The 17,986-nt window shown below is 49.8% G+C and overlaps 1 protein-coding gene across 8 annotated transcripts in view; it reads right to left on the reverse strand.

Annotated features, from left to right (window-relative positions):
• PCCA (propionyl-CoA carboxylase subunit alpha) overlaps positions 1 to 16,194 on the reverse strand; it is a 324,721-nt gene extending 308,527 nt beyond the window's left edge. For 4 of the 8 annotated variants that reach the window (XM_040991172.1, XM_040991169.1, XM_040991171.1 and 1 more), the window contains exons 1-2: positions 16,090 to 16,194; positions 4,187 to 4,264 (exon numbers count right to left, since the gene is read on the reverse strand). In XM_040991172.1, coding sequence (XP_040847106.1) covers positions 4,187 to 4,264; positions 16,090 to 16,194 — 183 coding nt within the window. Of the gene's footprint in view, positions 1 to 4,182; positions 4,265 to 16,089 lie in introns of those variants that run through there. The other 4 variants (XM_040991176.1, XM_040991175.1, XM_040991170.1 and 1 more) reach the window with 2 other exon arrangements.
• Positions 16,195 to 17,986: the final 1,792 nt, after the last annotated feature.

The raw sequence follows: 17,986 nt of genomic DNA on the forward strand, positions 1-17,986 counted from the left end.
TGACTAGGATGGGCTAGGCCACAGTACCCACCAGCATGAGCTGGAACTAGGTACGACCAGGCCAAACCAGGTTGCAACACCCAGTGGTGAACGCCAAGACGAGACAAGCCATGCCAGTCTGGGCCACAGTTCCCACATTACACCCAGGATGGAGGCAAGTCCAACAGCGGAGCTTCAGGTGCTCCTCTGCTAAGCCATTGCTGCTGCTGGTGAGCGTGAGAGCTGGGACTGGGGGCAGACCAGGCTGAACAAGCCCACTGACCTGCATGTGAGCATGGCTGGGTGGAGAGCCAAACATGACTAAATGACCATATCCACAGATGCATGAATGAGACAGAGTAAGTGCAGGCAGACTGGGCTTTGCCACACCATCTGCTAACAGGTGCTGGGACTGGGGGTAAGTCCTATCACACTAGACAATAGAATCAACTGCAAAGTACAAGACCCTGGCTGGGAGTGGACTTAGCAGGGAAATTGTGGGCACCATTCTGATGGGCTGCAGCTCCCACTGGTGAGAATGAGAACCAGGGCTGAGGGCAAGCCTGGCTGGACAAGCAGTGTTACCCACCAGCATGAGTGCAGGCTGCATAATCAAGCCATTTGGGATAAGCTAAGCTCCAACACCGTACTGATGTGCACGAGAGCCAAATGGAATGTGGGACAGACTGGACCAATCTGCTGTACATATCAGCATGCACAGCAACTGGGGCCTCGTAGGGGTTATTAAGGGTCACTCTGATTAGGCTGCAGTTACTACTGATGTATGTGAGGTCCAAATGTGTGGTGGGTAGGGTTAGGCTGGACCACAGGATCCATTGGTTTGTGTATGAAATGGAGCCGGAGACAGAACTGACCCATAAAATATCACCACCGGTGTGTGTATAGGCTGATGTGGGTGATGGACTGAGCCAGACCCCACACTGGCCTGCACACAGAGGTCATGTTGGGGTCACCTCTGGTGAGGTTTTTATGAGGACCCCTGCCCCACCTGGACCACTAGACTCAGAAGTCCAACCACAGTGAATATCACAGGATCTGGGGTCTGACTGTGGAGTGCATGGGTCAGAAGTGGGGCTCCACAGTTGCTGAGTCCTAGACAATGGACATCATGCCCAGATACTCATAGGAGACATGACGATTAGTTCATTGAGGCCTGCAGAGGACATCCAGTACCATGGAGGGCAGAACAAATTGAACAGCTCTTCTGGCCAAGCTTTGACAGCTAATATCTGGGAGAATGGGGACTCTAAGGTGGACTATGTCAGCCAATGAAACTTCAAGCGAATTCCTCAACCTTGAAGCAACTAAATCAACAGCATCTCAAAACTATCAAAATCATTTAAGCAGGATCCTCGGAACACATTCCACACCGGGGACCCTGGGATGACACTGAATGGCCATTCCCAGGTACTGATACAATTGGAATACTGATAGCAGCCCTCTCCCATTCTCTCCCTACTTTCCCGAGGTAAAGAAAGAAAAAGGAAGATTGGAGGCAGCTGTCTCATCCACTTCCCCACATTCCTCAACCCTTCCCATCTTAATCAGTGGTCCACATGAGCAGGCATCCGTCTCAACTATGTAAGTTTCATCAAAAATAAAATGAATTCTTTTTTTTTAAGGGATATTTTGTGGAGCTGGTGCAGCGGAATAGCAGGCTAATTCTCTACCTGTTGGTATTGGCATCCTAAACAGCCACAGGATCGTGTCCCAGCTGCTCTACTTCTGATCCAGCTCTTCGCTATAGCCTGGAGGATGGCTCCAGTCCTTGAGCCTCTTCATCTACATGGCAGACCAGGAGAAAGCTCCTGGCTCCCAGCTTCGGATCAGCTCAGCTCTGGCCAGTGCAGCCATCTGGAGAATGAACCAGCAGATGCAAGACTTCTCTGTCTCTACTTCTCTCTGTCAAATCTGCCTTTCAAATAAAAACAAGTAAATCTGTTTAAAAATTTTAAAGGGCTATTGCTTAGGGACTGAGCCTAAGAATTTAGTAAAGAACTAAGGGTCAAACACAGATTGCTAAACTACTGTCTTAATACAACGGGTTTTCAAAACCAACTGTGAACACACATGCCTTGAATTCCACTAATGTCATCAAGGAAAGCCTGCTTCTGACACGTGTTATGGTAAATCAGGAAGACCAACATTGTTTCTCAAGAGAAAAAGTGGCGGATCTCGGGCCCGGAGCGGTGGCGCAAGTGGTTAAAGGTCCTCCCCTTGCACGCCCGGGATCCCATATGGGCGCTGGTTCTAATCCCGGCAGCCCCGCTTCCCTTCCAGCTCCCTGCCTGTGGCCTGGGAAAGCAGCAGAGGACGGCCCAAAGCTTTGGGAACCTGCACCCGCGTGGGAGACCCGGAAGAGGCTCCTGGCTTCGGATCGGCGTAGTATCGACCCGTTGCGCTCACTTGGGGAGTGAATCATCGGATGGAAGATCTTCCTCTCTGTCTCTCCTCTCTGTACATCCGCCTTTCCAATAACAAAATAATAAAAAAAAAAAAAAAAAAAAGTGGCGGATCTACTTGCAGGACTCTCACCTCTTTAAATGTTATCTAATCACCCTAGAGGATTTCTAATAACAGGAAAATGGATTACTTCTAGAGTGGAACTCAGCTGAAATGTGCAAGAACATACAGACACACAAACCCCCAAGCATACTGCCTATGATAAAATGTTTAAATTACTCCAGAGATTTCATAATAGGGAGTTCATTATAGGTAAAGTATACAGACTCGCAGTTTCATACAGCAGCCACTGGCAACATGAGGCCACATGAGGACACTTGGGATGTGGCTGAGCAAGCGGAGATACACCCACGTGCAAGAGACTGCATTTAGGTAGGGTGGAACCAAAAGTAAAGAGAATCTAAAGTGTTTCATATGTAGAGTGATAATACACTGAAAGAATCATTTTATACTGACGTAAATAAAATAGATTAAAAGTAATCTCTCCCGTTGCTTTTTATTTTTTTTTAAATATGGCTACTAGACAATGTAAACTCACCTGGGCCCTGCACCTGTCATGCCCCCGCCCTCCACTGATGCAGGGCTCCTAACTGCATGCAGGTGATGACTCTCCCAAGCCTCCAGGGTACAAGGAACCTGACAAAGAGTCCTGTACTCCTCAGCAGGTGACTCAGGCCACACCGCAACTCAGCCATCCTCAAATATCACTCATTATATTCACTGTGATCACTCCAACCAAAATGATGGGAGCAGATAGGTAACTAATACGTGAAGAGGAGCTGAGAGAGGGCCTAGGCTGTGCACATCAAATCCCTCCCCATGCAAATCCATGTAAATCCGACATGGCTACAGACTCAGCACAACCCGTCCCCATGGGCCTCAATTCCCACCATGCATGAGATCCACCATGACACTGGAGACTCAAATAATGGACAGGGAAGCCAGTATGAAATCACACCCCACATCCAACATCCAGCTCTTCCCTATTTCCACCCTTTCTAAGTACTCAGTTGGCCCCTGCCCTGGACACTATCTCCCCTCTCCCAAAAGAGGTCCCCAGCACTCCTGGGGCAGCCACCATTCTCCTGAGAGAACAGAAGCTGCCCGTGCTGACAACAAACTGTGATTACCCCTTTACATAAGCCTGTTCTAGAACAGGCCCAGCCAGGGTCCCAATTGCTCACAACAGAAAACATTCTCCTGCCCCCCTTCTTGCCTACACCCAACAGTTAACCGTGCTGTCTATTCCCGACTACCAATTCCAGTCCTTGGTCCCCCACATCTTAGATGCAACAATAAGACACATCACAACTAGAAATTCATTGTCCCCAAATTTGCACTATTCATAATTTCCTTCAACCCAAAAGAATCATATATTATATGAATGAAACAAAAACTCAAAGAGCTTCAGCAGATCTTCTCAACTGCCTAGTCTTTAACACATACTGTCTTATTAGAATGTTGAAAAATAAGAAACACACTGCAAATGTATTCAACTTTTTGGCACAGGAAAAAATACTAAATTAAAAAGGCTTCGGTCTATGGCCCACAACAAAAGAGGCACAAAGGACAGAGCATCTACTAAACCCACCATACCAGAGCAAGAAGCCACTGCCCAGTACTGACCAACCGTAATCTGTCCATTGGATGCAGTGTACAAACAAGAAAGGAAAATCATTACAGCCTACTTTGCTGTGGACAAAACTGTTTTACAAATACTCACTTTTTCATTAGGATCACATCCCACTGAACTGAGTCCACGGGCCACCAGTAAGTGTGATCTTGAATAGCGAGGAATAGTCTATAAAAAATAAAGTTAGACACGTAAATGAACTTTCCATATTTTTTCAGGATATTTCTCCCATTTTATTATTTTTTAAGATTTATTTTATTTTTATTGGCAAGTCAGATATACAGAGAGGAGAGGCAGAAAGATCTTCCATCCGATGATTCACTCTCCAAGTGAGTGCAACGGCAGGTGTTGCGCCAATCCGAAGCCAAGATCCAGGAATTTCTTCCTCGTCTCCAACGCGGGAGCAGAGTCCCAAGACTTTGGACTGTCCTCGACTGCTTTCCCAATCCACAAGCAGGGAGCTGGATGGGAAGCGGGGCTGCTGGGATTAGAACTGGCACCCATATGGGATCCTGGTACATTCAAGGTGAGGACTTTAGCTGCTAGGGCACGCCGCAGGGCCCCCATTTTATTTCTAATGCAAATGTGTTATCAATCAATACATGCAGGGGTAATATACAAAATATAACTATGAAAAACAAATAAAAATAAATACACTTGGGCCCGGCACGGTGGCGTAGTGGTTAAGGTCCTCGCCTTGAACGCCTGGGATCCCATATGGGCGCCGGTTCTATCCTGGCAGCCCCACTTCCCTTCCAGCTCCCTGCCTGTGGCCTGGGAAAGCAGTCGAGGATGGCCCAAAGCTTTGGGACCCTGCACCCGCGTGGGAGACCCAGAAGAGGTTCCTGGCTTTGGATCGGCATAGTATCGGCCCGTTGCGCTCACTTGGGGAGTGAATCATCAGACGGAAGATCTTCCTCTCTGTCTCTCCTCTCTGTATATCCGCCTTTCCAATAAAAAATAAATCTAAAAAATAAATAAATAAATAAATAAATACACTCTCTTTTTTTTTCCCCCATATGGGAATCCGGCGCATGCAAGGTAAGGACTTTAGCCACTAGGCTACCATGCCAGGCCCCAAAATAAATAAATCCCTAAATTAAAATAAAAGATTACTTGGGGTAGAAAAAGAATGAGTTTATCTAGAATCTCCTTACTCATCATGAATGCATCAAAAACTCCAGTCTTTTACTGCCTTCAGCAGAACAGTCATAATCTAGCAAACTAACAGGATAAAGTTTATATCCCTTCTCCTAGCAAGCATGCACTTCTAGCCATGGCCAATACAGAGAACAAACTCTGGGAGAAGCAGCAGCACAAACCAAACGCAAGTCTTCAATAGACAAACTGCAACATGCACAGGCATCTCCCGCGTTCCAATGAACTCTGGATTGTGGGAACAGTGACGCCTCCGTGCGGGCGAGGGCTCCCCGGAATGCAGCTGGCCGTGGGAAAGACCCTAGGACCACAAGCACTCATGAACACGGCCTCCTGCTAGCTCCAAGACAGGAACAAACCATTTTAACTGTTTAACTCTCCGCTAAGAAGTGAAAGCTCAGCTGGTTGCCCTCTAAGGTCCCTTACTAAGTGAAACCACTCTTCCCGAGAACTGGTGCATAGGCATGGTAACCTCTGACAGTTACTGAAGGACAGGCAATTCATTCAAACTGAGCAGACGGACTAAAAAGACGGCGGCAGAGAGAAATAGAAATTTACCTGCTGGCTCATTCCCCAAACAAACCAGATCAAAGCCAAGAGACAGGAGTTTCACACAGGTCACCCACTTGCATCCATGAGCCCAAGCACTTGAGTCATCTTTCACTGCTTTCCCAGGCCATTTACAGGGAGCTCACCAGAAAGGGAACAGCCAGGACTCAAACCTATATCCACATGGGATGCCAACACTGCACTGCAGGCAGCAGCTTCACCCACAATGCCACAAGGCCAGCCCTTTTAGAATACCTTTTATAACAAATACCTCAGAGCATGCTGACTTATCTCATTAGACAGGCTGGTGAACAATGGCCCACCAGAAGATAATTCCTGCGTCCCAACAACTCACAAAGTGCTCAGGGGAATGAGCCTGTAACTGGCCTCCAGTGCTGAGCTGCTCACTCTGGGGGCAGCAGCTGAGCTCCTGTCCCTCACACACATGGAGGACACAGAGGTAGACTTCCTAACTCCAAGCCCAGGCCTCTGCAAGAACTGGAGAAGTGACCAGATGGTGGGAGTATGTGCATTCTCTCTTTTGGCCTCTCAAATAAATCGTTCTAAAAACTAGTTGCTGCGGCAATGCTGGGCTCAACTGGCTAATCCTCTACCTGCAAGTGCCAGCATCCCATGTCCCACTTCATGTCCTGGCTGCTCCACTCCCCATTCAGCTCCCTGTTTATGGCCTGAGAAAGCAGTGGAGGTGCGCCCACATCCTTGGGACTCCGCAACCACATGGGAGACCTGGAAGAAGATCCCAGCTCCAGGCATCAGATCAGCTCAGTTTTGACCATTGCAACGTCTGGGGAGTGAAGCCATGGATAAAAGATCTTTTAAAATACATATTTATTTGAGCCTGGCACAGTAGCCTATTCACTCAAGTCCTCACCTTGTAAGAGCCCGAAATCCCATATGGGTGACAGTTCCAATCCCGGCAGCCCTGCTCCCCATTGAGCTCTCTGCTTGTGGCCTGGGAAAGCAGTGGAGCACAGCCCAAAGCCTTGGGACCCTGCACCCACATAGGAGACCCTAAAGAGGCTCCTTTAGGTGAACTCAGTTCAGCTCATTGCAGCCACTTGGGGAGTGAATCAGCAGATGGAAGATCTGTTTCTCCTCCTCTCTGTAAATCTTTCTAATAAAAAAAAATCTAATATATATTTATTCATTTAAGAGGTAGAGGGGGATAAAGATCTTCCATCTGCTGATTCATTCCTCAAATGGCCACAACAGTCAGGCTGAGCCAGGAGCTTCATCTAGGTCCCCTATGTGGGTGGGTCATCCACTGCTGCTTTCCCAGACCATTAACAGGGACCCTGCACCCGCGTGGGAGACCCGGAAGAAGTTCCTGGATCCTGGCTTTGGATTGGCATAGCATCGACCGTTGCACTCACTTGGGGAGTGAATCATCGGACGCAAGATCTTCCTCTCTGCCTCTCCGCCTCTCTGTATATCTCACTTTCCAATAAATAAACAAATCTTTAAAAAAAAAAAAAAGACACATCATGAGTGGTGGCTCTGCTGCCACACTTCAATCCACCTGTAGGGATTCCGTGTCTAGACACTGAGTCATTAGGGCATCTGCAATGCTTAAAACACTGGCTACATTATTACAAATTTACACATCTACAAGCTGTGTCTTTTTTTTCCTACCAGTAGTAAAATATAGTGTTAGATCTTCAGAATCGAGTATTTTTTCCCCACACTGAGCCAGCCAGCAAACAATAGCTCATGGGGGCCTGAGGATGCAGGCTTGCTGGGCAGGGGATTAGGAGCATAGCACCAGTGGGCATGTGGGAACCTGGAAACTCACATCTAGGCAGGTGGACCGACCCTGACGATTTCCCCACATGCTTGGTCCTGGGCAAGGTGAGGAGAGGAACGGGGAGAGCTCCAGGTCAGCACACTGCCCTGGTGTGCTGGTGAACAGACCTGGAGAACCTCAATGCAACTGGATCTTGGGATCAGGGACAAGGCACCAGGCCAGCACACGTGCCAGCAGCTTGGGACTCTCGTGGGTGGGAGGGGCTCCAGACCAGAACAGCGTCCTACTGGGCTTCCAAAGGTTGGGCTGGAGAACCCATGCACTCCTGGGCACACGGACTGTGGACTGATTAGGGAAAGGGGCAAGGAGGCATGGTGAAGGGAGTTCCGCTGTGCGAGTGTATTGCAGGTGAGGGGTGACATCTGAGGGACTCCCAACAGCAAGGCAACTGCACTTGAGGTAGGTGAGGGGGCTGGGACATAGCATTTTGGAGGGGAGAGGCCAGAGGACCATTATGGGTCAGACTGATGCACCAGTCCACATGGGAGACCTGAGCTGGGCTAGTTAGAATGGAACACTGCTGATCATCACACACCAGCCCAGCTCCCACATGCTCTGTCATCAAACCAAAGCCAGGGTACAAAAGCCATCTCCTCACATTGGGACCAACTTAGTTGTACAATCTGTCCAAGGCCACCTGAGGACAATGAGGTATCCTTGAGATGGGACTCAATCAACCTCAGATGTGCTGAAAATCAAACTGCACACCAGAGAAGGCTTGGTAACACACACAGGCAGGAGGCAAAACCAGCAAACATCTGCATTTACATATTGAAATGATATTTTTAACATACTGGGTTAAATAAACTATATGAACAATTTCACACCCCCTTACCTTAGGAACATGAGACTGCAAGATTACATGTAATTACAGTTGCAGTTAACCATCTACAATGTTTCAGTTTCCCAGGGATAATCAGCAGTTTCCAGGCTTGGCCCTGCACCGGCTCCACCTGCAGTGCTTGTTAAAACAAGGGGCTGGACTCCACACTCCCCGCCTTCTGATGGAGCAGAGCCAGGGTACAGGCGCCACCCTGAGCTCTAGATTTAGAGCAGGAAGAAGGCTTCAGCGGGCTGGGCTGGGCTGGGCTGGGCTGGGCATCTTCCCTCCCTCCTCTCCCCAGGCCTGCCCCACTTCCTTGACTCTTCTTGGCCACTCCCTGCACTCCCAGGCTCTGCTTCTACAGAATCTGAGCACTTCATCCCCAGGCTGTACACACCTTCAACCTTCACAAAGCACCAGGGTTCACAGCGGCCACCCAGAGAGGAAATTCCTATGTATTTGTTTGTGTTTAACACATTTATAATTTTTTAATAAGATTTGGTGATGTTTGCATAGTTAAGGATGCATGCTCATGTGGATCACTGTGTGGGGGGGAGGGGAGAGGAATCTCCTTTTGATCACATATCTGAGGAAAATGGGGAGGACGCTCCCAGCAGCCCAACATCACTGCCCCAGGATGGGGGACAGGCATCCAGTATCCCCAAGGTCCCCAGTGTGGAGCATATTCTGAGGGCATTGTAAAGTGGTTTTCCTAGTTCTGAAATGCTGTTGACTTTGTTGCTCCAAGAACGAGGAAATCTACTGGCTGACAGTCCACTGGCTGACAATCAACTTTAGAGTTAATACTTCCTGCCAAAGCTTTCCTGGAAAAGCTGTACAGTTTGTTCTGCACCCCATATTATTAGATGTCCTCTGCCGGCTTCAGTGAACTGGGTGTCATTGTCCCCCAAGCTCATGTGGACATGCGGTCCACTGCACAGGCCTGAGGCAACCCAGTCCTGACACTCCACAGTCAAACCATAGGTCTGTCACTGCCCTCACAGATGGAGTTTTGAGGCCAGTGGTCCAGACCCTGTTTATTGGAATGCCCACATCTGCCTTTCTTAAAAAATAGCAATTTTGTTGGCACACTGCTATTGTTAACACAAATTTGGCATTAACCAGACTCAGAATGCCCATCAGCTATCAGTTGCTTTTCTCTCAGCAGTTTAACATTTGTCTAGGTACAATCAACCTAGACAGCTGCCTACAGCTCAGGTGGAAATTATCCCTACGTATCTGAACAAGGAAATTATCTGTTCGATTCCCGGCTATCCTGATACTCCTATAGTGTATTCTCTCCCACTTCAGCGCAAGGCCACAATCTGTCTATCCTGACAAATGTTCCTTAGCCTGGGAGACCAAATGGTCTACTGCTCCCCTCTTTTCCATGCCTGCTATGAAGATCAAACTAGTTTTCGTGTCGTTCTTTTTACTGCTAAGTTTGTTGGTATGGTATAATAAAGGTATGTGTCCACAGATTAATCTGTCATACATATTCTCATTCAATGCTTCTCCTAAATCATTAACATTTAATTAGAGATTCTCTTTGTTATTTAGATTGACAGTCATTCTCTTCTGTTTTCTCCTGATGGAACACTCACTATTATTTGAACTTTTACTTGAAAGGCAGAATTGCAGAGAGAAAGAGAAACAGAGAAGTCTCCCATCTTCTGGTTCACTCCCTAAATGGCTGTAAAAGCCAGAGCTGAACTGATCCAAAGTCAGGAGCTTCTTCCAGGTGTCCCACATGCGTGCAGGGGCCCAAGGGCTTGAGCCACCTCCCGCTGCCTTCCCAGGCTAGAAGCAGAAAGCTGGGTCAGTGAGATAGCAGGGACACAAACCAACACCTATGGAGAATGCTGGTGCAGCAGCAGAGGCTTAAGCTAACTGTGCCAGTCCCTGAACTTCCCTATTCATGTGAATAGTATTCTCTATTCAAATGCAACCACAATGAAGGCAGAGGTGCTCACTTAGCTGAGCTCCAGTATTAGTGTCTGTCTGTGGTGTAGCAGGTGTGACTGCTGACCCCCAGGAGGACGTGTCTGTGTCCCAGAACCTGTGCAGAGGTGCTTTGCAGATTCGAGAAACTGATAGATATCTCTCGATGAGACCATCTTGGATCCTGTCACAGCCCTAAGTGCAACAATAAATGCACCTTGTACGAGACACAAAACAAGATGACCTGTGAGGACAGAAGAGACTGTAGTGCCGCACCCCAGGCCAAGCCTCACACCAGCAGTGGCAGGCCCAGATTCCCCCCTGGAGCCTTCACCAGGCACGTGCCCCTGTGACAACTGACTTCAGGTTTCTCATGCAGGCATCCCTTCAACTCCCTGCTCATGCATGGGAGGGCAGCAGATGAAGGCTCGGGTATACGGATGGAGCTCCTTGCTCCCGGCACCAGCCTGGCCCAGCTCCAGCTGTTATGGCCATTTGGGGAGTGGACCAGCAAATGGCAGAGCTCTGTCTCTCCCTCTATATTATCACTCCACCTTTTAAATAAGTAAATCTTAAAAAAACAAACAAACAAAAAAAAAACTTCTGAATGAAGAATGCCAAAGAGTATGCTACCTGAATGCTGTATCCATTTTCCTGAATATAAGTACAAGTCTGTATCTTTCAACATTTTAAAAATTCATTTAATTTTAAACTTATTGGTCCCATCACAATATGTATTTTTTTCTAGAAAATGTCAATATCAATTTTAAATAAATTAAAGTTTTAAAATCATGCAACAGCTGATCTCTCAAATCAACGTACTTTTGTTTCGACTGTTGAAGCCTACCTTCTCACCCAAACAAGGCTTTGCCACATGACACTTTCCTGGAAAATCATTCCCAATCAAGAATAATGGTTTCTCAATCTTTCATCACTCTTTATTTTGATTCTTTGACATCCATGCACCTGAGACCCAATAAGGGATATTTCTTTATTTTATTTCTTCTGGCCTCCTCAGTACGCACCCAGTGCCTAGGGCATACAAGCCACTCCACCAACACTCCAAGAGTGAAGCGAGCTGGATGTCCATTTGAGTGATCAGACACGACTTAAAAGCTCCTCCTTCTCAGCAATTCAGCACTATTGCAGCTCTTTGGACCACTCCTCTACATCCTATTATCTCTTTTTCCCAACACCAACTGAAGGCCTTTAGAAGATGGAGTGTTTACTCGATTAAGTATTAACACACTACTACATCCTTCAGTTCTTTATATACAAATAAATACATAATTCTTTCTTTAGGGGAAAGAAAAGGTCACCATTGCAACTGGCACTGTGGCTTAGCCAATCAAGATATTGCCTGCAGAGCCAGCATCCCACATGGATACCATGAGTCCTGGTGGCTTCATTTTTTAATCCAGTTCCCTGCTAGTGTTTTTGGAAAAGCAGGCCCTCCAGTCTTTGGGCCTCTGCACGCACATGTGAGACCTGGATGAAGCCCTTGGCTCCTGGCACTGGCCTGGACCAGGGCTGGCCATTGTGGTCAGCTAGGGTGGGAACCAGGAGACACAAAATAGATTCATTCTCTCTCAGCTGTGTGTGTGTGTGTCTTCTCTCTTTGTAACTGTGCCTTTCAGATAAATAAATAAATCTTAAACAAATTCATCATCTTCCTTTCCTCCTGCCCCATTTAGAAGTTTCTACCTCTGTTGGGTCTTGCCCACGGGGAGTAGAGACTCAGGCACAATGGCCAGCACCTGCTGCCTCCCAGAGCACGCAGCAGTAGGAAGTTGGGCCCTGGGCCCAGAACAGAGGGACCACTGGAAACCCGGACCTTCTGATATGGCGGGAGGACTTAACCAGTGTGCCAAATGCCTGCCCCAGAACCACGTGACTACTCCAGAAACTGATCTACCTAACAGTGTCCAAAGCATTTCTCCCCCGATGCTTACCAGGATGTACCAGCAGGTAGCAGACATCTAGCTGCGGGCCACTCTGCAGCGCTGAAGCCAGTTTAAACACTATTCTACGTGTTCACTGACAAGAAGCCAAATCCTAGGTCTCCAGCAACCTACAGCTCAAGCCTTCCACTGTTACAAATGTGCGCACAAGGAGATCATAACACAAGCAACAGATACTTTGTAACTTAAAAAGTAAGACTTTGGAATTATATTACCCCAGGTTAAAGTTCTACCTCGGCCAACTGTGTTCTTGAATTACTTAACTGCCTCAAATTGTGTTTCCTCTTCAGCAAACTGGGATTTCTGACCTAGTTGTTACATAAATTTTTTAAAAAAGATATGAACCCAAATAAGGAATATAAAGGTCCAGTAAAATAACAATTACCATAAAATCAACATGCTGGAACCAGTGAATGTGTGCAAAATTTAAAAACTGAGTAGGTATTTAGTGGCATTGCAGAGCAGTGCCACTTTCTGCCTACAACAGTCATTCCATATGGGTACCAGCTCAAGTCCCGGCTGTTCCAGTTCTCATCCAGCTCGCTGCTTGTGGCCTGGGAAAGCAATGGAGGGAGGCGCAGGTCATTCGGCCCCTGTACCCACAAAGGGGACCCAGAGGAAGCTCCTGGATCCTGGCTTTGGGTCAGCTCAGTTCCAGCCATTGCAGCCATTTGGGCAGCGAACCAGCAGATGTAAGACCTCTCTCTTCCTCTCAGTAAATCTGCCTTTTGAATAAAGATAAACAAATCTTTTTAAGGAAAGAAACCAGATATTTAGGGCCCTGGCACAATACCGTAGTGATTAAGGTCCTCACCTTGAACATGCCGGGATCTCATATGGGCACCGGTCCTAATCCCGGCAGCTCCACTTCCCATCCAGCTCTCTGCTTGTGGCCTGGGAAAGCAGTCGAGGATGGCCCAAAGCCTTGGGACCCTGGATCCTGGCTCCTGACTCCTGGCTTCAGATTGGTGCAGCTCTAGCTGTTGTGGGCATTTGGGAGTGAATTAGTGGGCAGAAGATTTTCCTCTCTATCTGACTTTGCAATAAAAATCTTTTTTAAAAAAAAAAAAGCTGAAACACAAAACCAGTAAGACTAAAGGGTGAACTCTACCAATATCCTAATAATACATAAAGTCTGCTAACGGGCTAAAACAAAGTCTAGGATTCTCTAGCCTGGAGTTGGGTCAGCTCTCTACTTTCCAACCAATCACACTGTGTGTGGAGGTGGAAGAAGGGAGGGCAGGGTTAACATCTTCAAAAGCTGCTGCTTCAGACAGAGGCTGAGGGGCACATTTCAAGTTCATAGGAGGGAAGCATGGAGACACGCCTAGCAGCAGTTCAAGTTCCACCACAGCAACACTGAACTGGAGCGACACTGCAAGCAAGGAAGAATTCTTGGCTGGCACAAACTCTACTCTGTTGTCACCCATCCACGACCTGTTGTGTCTACATTGCCCAAAGAACAGAGAGGCAGACACAGTACAGTCACTGCTCCTACCTTAAAAGGAAGAAAACAGGTAAGAAAAAAAAATCAAAGCTTAGATATTGCCCACTTGGTGTCAAACAGGAAGTATATTAACTTGCCTCTGAGCCTCCCCAATCTACAAGGTCAGTGTCATCCCTCCCAAGGCAGCATCAATAGCTTCCCACTGCTCTACGACAAACACCAACTCAGTCTCATGGTCTCCCTCCCGGCACCAGAGCCTCAGCAGGCTTCTCTCAGATCTCCTCACCTGCCTTTCCCGCTGGCCACAGGACCTTTGTGCGTGTTACTCTCTCACATACCGCTCGTCTCTCTTGGCCTAGAAAAAGGTCATCCCCTCCTCCAAAGCACACAGCAGATCTCCCTTGCAAAGGTACCACTCCCCTGGCTGGTGCAGCATGGCCTGACTGGGAGGGCCTGCACCCCGGGCCTTGCAAGCTTCAGCTCTGAGCAAGTCACACAGCACACTGCGCTCCAGTTTCCCTCCCGTTATCAGAGGATCACAGAGGCTGTTGTAAAGACTGAATAAGACATATCAAACAAAAGGCCACAGAGCAGCAACTCTGAAAGGGAGTTCCAATTCTTCCTGAAGACGGCAAATCCACCTGACGATGTTACAAAATCATGACTTTTCCCCTGCACTTAACCTGTCTCTCCCTCGAGGACTAAAACTTGTGAGACCAGAAACCATGGTCATCCCCTGGAGCGGGAACACAGGAGCTATTAACACAGCTGGGAACGTCAACAGCTGAAAAAGAACTCCAGCGTGGGCCGGCAAAGTGGCACTGCCAGCTGAGCCTCTGCCTGCGGTATGAGCACCCCATACAGGCCCCAGGATGTGTTCCAGGAAAGCAGTGCATGATGGCTCAAATCCTTGGGACCCTGCACCCATGTGAGAGACCCAGAAGAAGCTCCTGGCTCCTAGCTTCGGATTGGCTCAGCTCCAGCCATTGCAGCCATCTAGGGACTGAACCAGCAGAAGGAAGACCTCTGCCTCCTCCTCTCTGCAAATCTGCCTTTCAAATAAACAAACCTTAAAAAAAAAAAAATGAAGCTCAACAAAGTGACCTGCCCAGAACACAGAGGCTCCTGAGCGTGAGGTCAAAGTCTACCCACTGGCAGCACACCATGCTGCCTCCTGCCACCTAGAAAGTCTTGCAAGCAACACAGCCAATATTTAAAGACAACAGACTGGACTGGGTGCTGCAGCAACAGCTAGCAGGGCCACTGCCTATAAAACCCACATCCTGCACTGCAGTGCCAGCGACAGCGCCAGCCAGTCCACTGCCAGCCCGGAGGCAGCGGGGGAAGGCAGAGAGCCAGCCACGTCCCAGGTGGGAGGCCCACATGCAAGTCCTGGTTCCTGTCTGCCAGCCCAGGCCTGGCTATGGAAGGCATTGGGAGTGAACCAGAACATGCAAGTTCACAAAAAAACAAACATTACAGATCAAAACTCTCTCAAGGCAACACAGACAAGAACAGCCTTCTGAGGCTGACACCGGAGCACACCGGGTGCCAGGCGCCTTGCACCTCCAGGACCAACTCCAGCTCTCCCTGTGCCCAGCCAGGCCTCAGCTCCCTACTTCCCATCACCCTTCCAGGGTCTTCTCATTGTGAAGTTCAGAATAATCCATGAAACTGCTGCTGCCCATTGTAAAGTCTGCTTGATCGTAAGGAACTGAACAAGTATGCCAGCTGCTAAGATTTCACGAGGCTTTCATTTTAAAGAATCTGTTCAGGTAACTTAGACCTTCTCAACCAAGTGGGTTAGGTAGTCTAGGCCAAGAAACCACTAAAGCACAAACAGGTGCACACAAACACTCAACACCTGGCAGGGCAAGCTGACACCGCAGCACACGTGTTTAAAATCAGCATAACACGGGAAAGACAAACACAGGGCACGTGTTACACACGGTTCGGCCTGGTGTCCCGCAACTTCAGCCCGCAACCCTGGCTGCGAAGTCGACATCAGCTCAAAACGCAAGCGGCTGAGGCCCGACTCCCACCTCCCCCTCCGGCGCAGCTGGACACGGAAACTTCAGGCCGCGGGCAGCAGCGCAGACGGACTGCCGCCCCAAGGCGCCCCGCGGGCGGCCACCAAGGATGCCCGCACCCCCGGCAGCCCCCCGAGAGCCGCCTCCGGCCGGGAGCGCAGCAGCCAGGCGCACCGGTGCAACCCGGGCAGCGGGACCGAGACCCAGGCGGCGCTGCCCAGCCGCGCGCCCAGGCCGCCGGCGCCCCGCCGGGGCTCACCTTCAGGGTCCACAGCGCTGCGGCGCTTCGCATCAGCTGCGGCGGCCGCTTCCCTCGCCGCCCGGCCGTGACCAGCGCCACCGCCCCGACCCACAGCCCCGCCATGGCAGACCCTGCGGCCCGGCGCTCCGCTGACCTCTCACCCCGCCGGAGGGGCGGAGAAGGGGAGCGCCTGGGCGCCGGCCAATCAGGAGCGCGGGTGTCCAGGCGCCGCCCCTGGCGCGCGGGGAGGGGAGCGGGGCCGGTGCGGCGGCTGCGGCCGGGAGGCCGAGCCCGGGCGAGCGGGGCCGGCGGGCGAGCGGGGCCGGCGGGCGAGCGGGGCCGGCGGGCGAGCGGGGCCGGCGGGCGAGCGGGGCCGGCGGGCGAGCGGGGCCGGCGGGCGAGCGGGGCCGGCGGGCGAGCGGGGCCGGCGGGCGGAGCGAGCGGCCGGCCCAGCCCACCCCGGCCGCTGGCCACCCTGGAGGCGAGGCGGCCCGTCCTCGACTTCCGACGTGCGCCTCGAGGCGGGAAAGTCGGTTGCAGAGCGCCCAGCGCGGGGGCGTACACGGCAGGTCTAGAAAGGCGACCCGAGCTGCCCTCCTGTGCCTGCCTCCTACGGGCAGTTGGCTTTGGCCTGGGGCCCTTTCTGCTGCTGCCAAGCTGGAATCCGTGCCCGCACAACCACTCAGGGCCAGCGCTTGGGTTACCAGGTGCCTACAATTCTGTCCCATTTTAAACTCGGCAAGATCCCGCCTGGCTTACTAAAAAACGTCACTAGGCTGGCAAGTGGCTAACCAAGCTCTGAACTCAACTTCTGGCTGTTTTCTTTGGTTTATTCTGCAATCGTTTTCGAACACAAACGACATGAAATACTATTGTGATAACGCAGGTGCTACCCCTCACAATCTTGTTTTGTCAATCTTGTTTCACCTGTTCCCCACCCCACCTTTTTTTTTAGGTTTATTTTTCACTTACTTGAAAGTGAGAGAAACAACACCAAGAGGGAGAGCCAGACAGAGACGTTCCATCCCCAATGGCCACAGCCAGGCTGAAGCCAGGAAGCCAGAACTCTGTCCCCGTCTCCCACTCGGGTCTCAGGCCATCCTCACTGGCTCACTCAGGATCCTGGGTCGGAGGCAGAGGAGCCGGGGATCACAAGCCGGTCACACCCCGCACAGGCCCCCCTGTTCCCTCTTTTATTATTATTATTATTATTATTGTTATTGTTATTACTGTTATTATTATTATTACTACTACTACTACTGCTAGGTCTTCTCCCTGATAAGTTCCTCAGTAAACAGATTTTGGCTCTGAAATGTTGGGCCACTACTAGTCACTGTGTAAAGTTATCCCTAGAAAAAGTTACATATGGGGCCCGCGACGTGGCCTAGCGGCTAAAGTCCTCGCCTTGAACACCCCGGAAACCCATATGGGCACCGGTTCTAATCCCGGCAGCTCCACTTCCCACTCAGCTCCCTGCTTGTGGCCTGGGAAGGCAGTCGAGGACGGCCCAAAGCCTTGGGACCCTGTACCCGTGTCGGAGACCAGAAGAGGTTCCTGGTTCCCAGCTTTGGATCAGCGCAGTACCAGCCGTTGCGGTCGCTTGGGGAGTGAATCATCGGAGGGAACATCTTCCTCTCTGTCTCTCCTCTCTGTATATCTGACTTTGTAATAAAAATAAATATTAAAAAAAAAAAGGCTACATATGACTTAGAATACCAGACATCACAGGAAATGCCCAGAAGGATACAACCAAAATGTTTGAGGGTATCAGAGGTGCCGTGGGGTTTCCCTGTGTGAGTGGGAACAGGGTTTGCACCACTTCTCATTTCTGTCAGAGGCTAGCCTCATTCCCTTGTCTGTTTTTTTTCCTCTCAATCTTATACTTTGGATGCATTCTCCTTAAATCCTGACTCTG

This window comes from Ochotona curzoniae, unplaced genomic scaffold, assembly GCF_017591425.1.
Source record: "Ochotona curzoniae isolate NIBS_2020 unplaced genomic scaffold, NIBS_Ocur_1.0 contig_64, whole genome shotgun sequence".
Lineage (NCBI taxonomy): Eukaryota > Metazoa > Chordata > Mammalia > Lagomorpha > Ochotonidae > Ochotona > Ochotona curzoniae.